The sequence below is a fragment of the Arachis ipaensis genome, chromosome B10, assembly GCF_059453495.1.
Source record: "Arachis ipaensis isolate K30076 ecotype BB chromosome B10, ASM5945349v1, whole genome shotgun sequence".
Taxonomy (NCBI): domain Eukaryota; kingdom Viridiplantae; phylum Streptophyta; class Magnoliopsida; order Fabales; family Fabaceae; genus Arachis; species Arachis ipaensis.
In genome coordinates, this window is record NC_142435.1 from 112489376 (window position 1) to 112497914 (window position 8539).

The following is an 8539-nucleotide window of genomic DNA, read 5'->3' on the forward strand; positions in this document are numbered from 1 at the left end:
CTAAAAAGTTTTAAAAAGAGTTTTGGTATGGCTAGTATGGATAATGAGTTAAGTATATATAATGTTAATTGAACACCAGTGTATGCCATGTAGAAGAGAATGAAATTAGGGTCACTTTACAACAAGAGCAGACGTATCTGAAGAAAGCGTACACAAAACTGATATAACCATATCATATTACAATGCACATGCTCTACGAGTGTTTATGCACATGCTCTACGAGTGTTTATAATGGAACGAAAAAATCAAAACTGTATATACTGAATACTTGCTGCTTGCAGTTCCTCTCAAATTATGTAACACTAATCGTGCATGAACATTAAATATGTGCCATGTTGGTGCCGCACTACATCAATTCTTTCCAAACACAAAGGAAAAGCATATTCTCCTGCACTAAATGAGGTTTGAAGAGAAATTATAACCAGCTTGAGCTAGCAATATCCATCTTCACTCTTTAGAAAGCCTAGGATTTGTTCCAGAGCCTGAGAAATACACAGCCTCAAGTCAGATAAGTGAAAGCGTTCCAATGGTAATTCTACTAATGTTTTCAATTGTATGTAATCAAGAGCAAACAATTAAGTTTAGGAATCAGAAGGTAATAAGGCAGAAAGTGACATGACCTCAATTGCAATAGCAGTTGGAGTCAAATCTGATACATCTTTTTGGCCCAGTTTTGCTGCTATATCTGCAAAATAACACAATAATCATATACAGATTTTCTAGGAAGCATACCATGAGATAGTTATGTTACTCTAGTGCTATATTCCCACATATTTAAGTAAGGTACTAGAGAAGAAGAAATAATATTATTGAGAACCATACTTTCCAAGGAGACCTTGGCATTGGCATTTGCATATGCTTGGCTTCGTTCTTCAAAAAGAGAAGACAAACGCATGAAAGTCTGCAAATTAAATCCAAAGTGTAAGTCAATATTGATCCCAATTGCTCCACTTTGTGATCAAATTCATATTGATTACTACCTTAGTGTATGCATCTCCTACTTCAGAATGTAGAAGTGGGCGAGAATTAGTTCCTACAGCTGTTATTCTCTGAGCCAATGCTTCTACAGGTACATCCAACCATATGCTAACCCCTTTGTGCATATATTTCCTAGCAATTCCACATACAATTAAGTATGAGTGAAGACTCAATAATCTCCATAAGAGTTCATCGTTAACATGAAGATTAAATTGGTATACCAATTAATAGGCCTCACAACAGCACCTCCGCCCGTGGATATAACATGTCTATGCGTCATTGACAACTTCCGCAACACCTCAGTCTGCAACCGTGAAAATAACCACAGAAAATGAATGGCTATATTGTGATGATAATAATAAAACAGCAAAAGAATCCCAAACATTGATATGATACAATAACAAGAGTCCTTATTATACAAAGGTAAGGAGATTTATATCGCATAAACTGAAGATATTTTTTAACTGACCTCTTTATCACGGAAAAAAGTCTCTCCATAGTGCTTGAATATATCAGCTACTGAAGTTCCATCAACCTCCTCCTCAATCAATGTATCGCTGGTCCCATGAAAAAAGATTGCTACAGAAAATGTTGAGATGGAACTATATACATATATTGTTCCCTTGAAATAATTTCTGATCTTAATTACAGTACCAACCTATCAAAAAACGAATAACAAAGCACTTGTGACAGAATCTTCCCTACAGTTGTCTTTCCAGATCCCATCATTCCTGCAATCTCAAAACCCAGAAATTGAAGAGGACCAGAGTAATTAACAATTATACTTGGCATCTATAGTAATTAATGTATACAACATAAGCACGAGTATTTGAACCAAAAGACTAACCAACAAGATATATACAGCGTCCACTTAAATACGGCTCCACCTCTTTGGATTTACTCTGAAATTTAAATGATTCAATCAAGTAAGATAATAATGGCATATCCATAACCACACCATAAGAAAGATGAAATGTGTCATACTTTTTTACCTTCAGAATCAACTCTTCACTGAGAGGAGTCTTAAAGCTTTCAGATTTCAATGTTGAAGCTACAAATTTGAAAAAATAAAAAAATAAATAATGAACACGAAAGTATGATTGCAATAAAAATTATATTAAAAAAGTCATTAATTAATTATCTTAGCAACCTGGAACTTTGTTATAAGAACATGCAATCTTCAAAGGGAGCTTTCTCTGTTGAATCTTCGTCGAAGGCACTGAAACAAAAACCCGAAGCTTCTTATGTTCCATAAAACCACAAGACACGTTAAGAGAACCACTTGGTACTGTTCTTCCACCCTTATCTGAATACACCATGGCTGGAAACTGTAACCTTTGAACAGCTTTAGATTCCATGGCTTCACTTCTACTGAAATGGTTTCAGTCGATATATCAGTGTTATTTTTTTTGGTAACTTATATCAGCGTTATTTATTATGCCGACAAAAATTAATTATATTTATCGAAGTGATAAATGAAAAAAATAAATACAAATGTAGAATAAAACGACAAAATTGCTAGTCGGGAGTGAGAGAATCCAGAATAAATCAAACAAATACATTTAAAAAAAAAAAACTCCGACACTCGATTCACACTGTTTCTATGATTTTGGCTTGAATTCGGTTCTCAATATGAATGTTGAAAACAAAATATATAGAAAATTAAAAAAAAAAAAACAGAGAGAATTTGAAATCTTAAAACTCTGACCTCGTACTTGTTACGTGGACAAAGGCTTTCACGGTTCGGAGGATTCGGGCGCCGAAAAAGAAGAAGGAAAATATTAATGTAATATGAATGAATTGGTGGAATTGGTGACGAAAAAGAATGTGGAAGAGAGATCAAATCATGGTTGTTTGAAAACAGAATAGTGTCATACATTATTATTATTATTATTATTATTATTATTATTATTATTATTGTGGTGGATGATTATTAGTGAGACTGTAGAAGAGGATTTAGAATTGGAATTGTTTCACAATCTTTCTGTCACTGCGAATTTTTTTGTCATTTATATTGTTTTTTTCTTATGAACAGAGATGGCAGTATCAAATGCATGACACACACCACCATACGCACTCATGCAATTATCGCTTCTTCTATTCACCAAAAAGTGAAAAGAAACGGTTGTCTGGTGAAGAATAAAAAGCTGGAGAGGCAAGTAAGGGCCAAAATATGAAAAAGTTGATAAGATTAAACCTTTTTTATTTTTTTGTTATTGAGATAAGATTAAACCTGACATGCGTATGATAGGTTGTTAATTAATAATATTCTTTTAATGATATTCTTAATTTATACATACACTTGGGATAATTATTTAAGCAATTAATTTTTACATACAAGCTTTTTAACTGTCCAAATTTTACAAGTTCTGAAATTCTATTAGCCCTAAAACACGCTTCTTATGGGACGTATCTTTCACGCGCTTTCTTAACAGATTTTTCAATCAATCAACGCGCGAATATTTTACTTCCTTCTTCGAAAGGATTTCATTTCCTTCTTCTGCGTTTTCTTGTCTTTTCTCTTCGATCTCTTTCGTGTGTTTCTCTCTGTATTTTCCGTCACCGTTTACGTAAGTTTCTCTCTGCTCTCTTTCTTCGTTTTTCTCCATTTCTATTGTTTCTGAAATCAAGCTCTAAATTCATTTTGAAGATAATGGATGATTCAACTTTAGATTGTTAGTTGAACCAGAGTGAAGTGGATTTTGAAATTGAATCCAATAAAGTTCCTGAGGTATGGTTTAATTCCAGTTAATAATTGAATCTGAATTTGAATCTAGTTAATAGTTTATGATTGTGTAGCTTAATAATCCGTGAACCTTGTCTGTTAAATTTGTTGTTCATTGTTTCTTGTTTGAATTGAATCTAACATATTAGTTCTGATGAATTTTCTGTATTTTATATCAGACGTTTGGGTATAAATAAGAAATATTTGGGTGTATTTTAAGAAAATTTGGGTGTATTTACAGTTTATAACTTTTCATCTGACTGAGGGTGAATTGTCTTATTCTTTTAGTTGAATTATTTTAGTTTCTGTTTAATAATGATTCATGAATCTGATTGTTGTTATTTTTTATGATGGTTTTATAGTTCTATTTGCATTCTATAGTTTATGCTTGTATTTAATATTGCGTATTTTTTGGGTGTATTTTGTAGCCACAGTGTTGTTGATGAGCAGTTTTTTCCCAAGGTTGAGATGACTTTTAACACCCTTGAAGATGCTGCAAAATTCTACAAGAATTATGCGAAGGCTGCAAGTTTTTCTACAAGAGTTCGCAGCACAAATAAGAAGAGAAACGTAATTAAGAATCAATTGATTACGTGTAGTAGAGAGGGAAAATGGAAGTTGAAAATATCTCCCACCGAGAAGACAAATCCCTCAGCTGGTTTAAATTGTCCTGCAAGAATTTATATACACATATTGAAGGACGATGGTGTTTGGATCATTTCGAAAGTCATGTTGCATCATTCACATTCTTGCTGTCCAAATCAAGCAGAGATGCTCAAACAGCACAGGAAACTAAGCATGTCTGTGCGTCGTACCATAGAGAATAACGAGAAAGCCGGTATCAGACCAAGCAAAACTTACCAATCATTTGTTGCAGCAGCCGGGGGTTACCGTGATTTAAATTTTATCGAAAAAGACGTGAGAAATTACATCACGAGAGAAGTGCGGAATATTTTGGAACTAGACGATGCAAAAGAATTTGGGAAATACTTATTAAGAATGAAAGAGAAGAATCAGAATTTCTTTTTCGAGCTCGAACTCGAGGACGATCAGTCGATTCAGCTTGCTTTTTGGTCGGATGCAAGGAGCAGAGCTGCCTGTGAGTATTTCGGAGATGTTATTTCATTCGACACCACCTATAATACAAACAGGTAATATGCTGTTCTGGTTTATGATGCTGAATTAATGTTGTTTTATGAATCTGCTGCAAAGGTGTATATTGGATATTTTTGGGTGTATATAGTCATTATTTGGGTGTATTTAATGATTTTAATTCTATTTTGTCGTAATCTGTTTCAGATATAATCTGGTTTGTGGTTCTTTTGTCAGGGTGAATCACCACGGTCAGTCAACACTTCTTGGATGCGCTTTGATGAAAAACGAAGATATTCAATCATTCATATGGTTATTTCAATGTTGGCTTCGTTGCATGGGAGGAAAGGCTCCGAAAGGAATTCTCACCGATCAATGCGCATCGATGCAAAGGGCTATCGAGGCTTGTATGCCCACAACAATTCACTGTTGGTGTATCTGGCACATCATGAAAAAGATTCTAGGCAAAATAAACGGCTTTAAGGGACACATAAAAATCGAACAAGAAAGGAGCCATGTTGTTTGAAACTCTCATACCAAAGAATCATTTGATAGGAATTGGAATGATTTTCTGTTGAAGTATGGTCTTGTGGACAACAAGTGGCTTTCAAGTAATGACGTTTAAAATCTTTAGCAGAGGTATAAATTACATTTTTTTTGGGTAGTCTGATTTGGGTGTATTTTGTGGTGCGGAAATTTACAACCACAAACTAACCGGCAAGTGCACCGGGTCGTACCAAGTAATACCTCAGGTGAGTGAGGGTCGATCCCACGAGGATTGATGGACTAAGCAACAATGGTTAAATGATTTACTTAGTTAGGCAAACAGAAAAGAGTGTTTCGGTATTCAAAAGCATTAAACAATAATTCAGAAATTCAGAAGGCAGGCAAGTAAATAAGTTGAAAATAATATATGGAGAAACAGTTAAGGCTTCAGAGATATCTATTTTTCGGATTGACTTTTCTTACTAACTATTTTAATCATGCAAGATTTAATTCATGGCAAACTATATATGACTAAGCCCTAATTCCTTAGACCTTCTTAGTCTACTCTAACTTTCATCAACCACCAATTCCTTGGTCACTTAATTCCAATTAGAGGGTGAAGTTCAATTCTAGTTTATATGCCACAGAAATCCTAATTACCCAAATATAAGAGGATTATATGTCACGTAACCCGTTAAGTCCAGATAATTAGAAATTTAGGAGAAATTATTTTCAAGCTGTTGTTCAAGTAAAGAGATTTTCCAAGTTATACAAGAACTCAATTAGAAAGAGGGTCATACTTCCGTTCCACCCAAATTCATAAAATAAAGAACGAAAATAATTCTTGAAATATAAATCAGTAAATGAATTAAAATAGAAAAATAATAGAATCAGTCCATACAATCGACAGAGCTCCTAACCTTAACAGTGGAGGTTTAGTTGCTCATGGTTCAGAGAAAATAAGGATTCTGATAAAATGTATTTTGGTTAAGGTGGAATAAATAGTTAACTAATTGGAATCCCTCCCTTTTATATCTAATCCTAATTAATTTAAAATCTATCTTCTAAAACTAAAATAATATCTTTTCCTATTTTAAAATAAAAGTTTAAATCAGAATTTAAAATCAGCGTTTTCTGCACTTCGCGCTTGTCACGCGTACGCGTCAGTCACGTGTACGCGTCGATGGTCTTCTTCGCGTGTCACGCGTACGCGTCAGGTATACGCACGCGTCGCTGAGCAACTTCGCTTTTTACACGTACGCGTCAGGTATGCGCACGCGTCGTTCTCGCTGGTCATCTCCTTTAATTCTTGTGCTGATTCCATTTGTGCAAGCTTCCTCTCCATTCTCTAAGCTATTCCTTACTTATATAGCCTTCTTCTCTTTTTCTACGGAAGCTCCATCAAATCCAACCAAATGCTACCTAAAATAAACAGAATTGCACAAGACTCAAAGTAGCATCTATAGTGGCTAAAAGATAATTAATTCTTGATTAAACTCAAAAATTTAATTGCAAATTCACTAGGAAAAGATAGGGAAGATGCTAAAGCATCACAACACCAAACTTGAATTGTTGCTTGTCCTCAAGCAACCAAACTAATATAGGCTTAGAATGTGAATTTGCATGAGAGTGAGAGTTTGATTAAGCTCGTGTCTCTTCTTATAGTGGGGTTTCCAACTGCAATCCTGAATAATTTTGGCATCTCACATCAGAGGGATGTCAGTGTCTTTCGGAATTAGAATCCGGATCATATTATGAGTTCTCTAATTTTTGTACTTCAATTTAATCCTTGAACACAGCAAATTTTCTTTGATTCTCTTTTCTTTTGTGCTTTACACCTTGAGCCTAGCCGTGACTTTAAATGTTTTGTCTCAAGCTTCACTTGACACAGAAACACCACAAGCACTTAACTGGGGAACTCTTTTGAAGTTCTGATTTTTCTTTCAGCTACTCCCAGATAGTGGTGCTCAAAGCCTTTGGCATACTCTGCTAATTGCGATTGATCTCGACTCTAAATGTTTTGTCTCAAGGATTACTTGACACAAGAACACCACAAGCATATGACTAGGGAAACAACTCTTTGAGCTTTTAATCATGTCTGACCTCCCTAGTCATTGATGCTCAGAGCCTTGGACCTTGCTTTTATATCCCTTTTTTTTATATTTTTTCTTTGCTGTTTCTTTTGCTTCAAGGATTAAACTTTTACTTATTGCAGAGACTTCATAATAGTTCTCTAAATTCCTGTTCCTTGTACATCAACATTCTTTGATTCAAATTCAAATATGCACTGTTCATGTCATGCATTCAGAGTCACAGAAAATACCACCACATTTAAGTGAATAAGACTACTCTTCAATATAAACTCAATTTCTCATGCAATACATCACTTATTTTTCTTTTTCTTTTTAGATTCAAGTTCAGTGAGCGGTACATGAGACAAATAACAGAATGAAACAAATTCTAAGAACTGAAAGTACTAAAGATCGTGCAGGCAATCAAAGTAACAGAAAACAGAAAACAACTAAATAAGAACGGAAGAGAAATAGAATGAAAGGAACTCAACCACCTCAGTTATGCTAGTGGCCATCTCATTCCTCCATGAAGAACATTCATCTCCCTTTGGTGCTATTAAAATAAGCAGAAAAGCCATAAGCGTAGCGACAACACCAAACTTAAAGGTTTGCTTGTCCTCAAGCAAAGAAAAACTGAAAACAAAAACAAATAGTATGATGAAAGAAGAATAAAAGGATAAAAGAACAAGAGAGAATTAGTATTGGGGGGTGGATGATTTGAAATCAGGCGCTGATTTGGTTTAATTGGGCGTCGCATGCGACGCGTACGCGTCTGGGACGCGTACGCGTGGGCGGCCAGAATGGGAAAATGACGCGCACGCATGATGGAGCTTGTGTGCCCAGCACAGCTCCAACCCCACACCATCACAACTCTCTGGCCATACACCCATTTACGCCGATTTGCAGCGTCACGCGTACGCATTAGGGACGCGCACGCGTGGGTGGCTAAAAGCGCAAACGACGCGCACGCGTGAGGTATGCGTATGCGTGGGCTTGTTTGTGCGGAAAACATAGTTCTAGCGCCACTCCTGCTCAACTCTTTGTTCGATTTTATTTTTCACGCACACACATCTGACGCGTACGCGTCAGCGACGCTTGCGCGTCGTGTGCCCCCTTTTTTTTCCCGAAGTGTTCGGTTCCTGTTCTAAAATAGCTGCATGATCAGAACATACTTAAAACGAAAGAA

The 8539-nt window shown here is 35.6% G+C and overlaps 2 protein-coding genes across 3 annotated transcripts; one reads left to right on the forward strand and one right to left on the reverse strand.

The window, feature by feature from the left end:
- Positions 1–61: 61 nt before the first annotated feature.
- LOC107624378 (shikimate kinase 1, chloroplastic) lies at positions 62–3109 on the reverse strand. 2 transcript variants are annotated; one of them, XM_016326877.3, is made up of 11 exons: positions 2687–3109; positions 2129–2349; positions 1971–2029; positions 1826–1880; positions 1637–1709; positions 1448–1535; positions 1200–1282; positions 981–1110; positions 823–901; positions 621–685; positions 62–482 (listed from the first exon to the last, which is right to left on the reverse strand). In XM_016326877.3, the coding sequence occupies exons 2-11, from the start codon at positions 2334–2336 to the stop codon at positions 432–434; spliced, it is 891 nt and encodes a 296-aa protein (XP_016182363.1). In that variant the 5' UTR covers positions 2337–2349; positions 2687–3109; the 3' UTR covers positions 62–431. The 2 variants fall into 2 exon arrangements, with proteins under 2 accessions (XP_016182363.1, XP_088365615.1); XM_088509489.1 differs by having other exon boundaries at positions 2129–2346; positions 2687–3107.
- A 1062-nt stretch (positions 3110–4171) lies between these two features.
- LOC107621048 (protein FAR1-RELATED SEQUENCE 4-like) lies at positions 4172–5321 on the forward strand. Its single transcript, XM_021113123.2, has 2 exons — positions 4172–4854; positions 5003–5321. Exons 1-2 carry the CDS (start codon positions 4172–4174, stop codon positions 5319–5321), a joined length of 1002 nt encoding a protein of 333 aa, XP_020968782.1.
- Positions 5322–8539: the final 3218 nt, after the last annotated feature.

Excerpts from the sequence above, each read along its gene's own strand:
- LOC107624378 (XM_016326877.3), bottom strand. The coding sequence starts at position 2,336 with ATGGAATCTAAAGCTGTTCAAAGGTTACAGTTTCCAGCCATGGTGTAT. Across the intron at positions 902-980 it reads TAGGAGATGCATACACTAAG|ACTTTCATGCGTTTGTCTTC; the intron begins GTAGTAATCAAT and ends TTTAATTTGCAG. Across the intron at positions 686-822 it reads TGCCAAGGTCTCCTTGGAAA|ATATAGCAGCAAAACTGGGC; the intron begins GTATGGTTCTCA and ends GTTATTTTGCAG.
- LOC107621048 (XM_021113123.2), top strand. The coding sequence starts at position 4,172 with ATGACTTTTAACACCCTTGAAGATGCTGCAAAATTCTACAAGAATTAT. Across the intron at positions 4,855-5,002 it reads ACCACCTATAATACAAACAG|ATATAATCTGGTTTGTGGTT; the intron begins GTAATATGCTGT and ends AATCTGTTTCAG.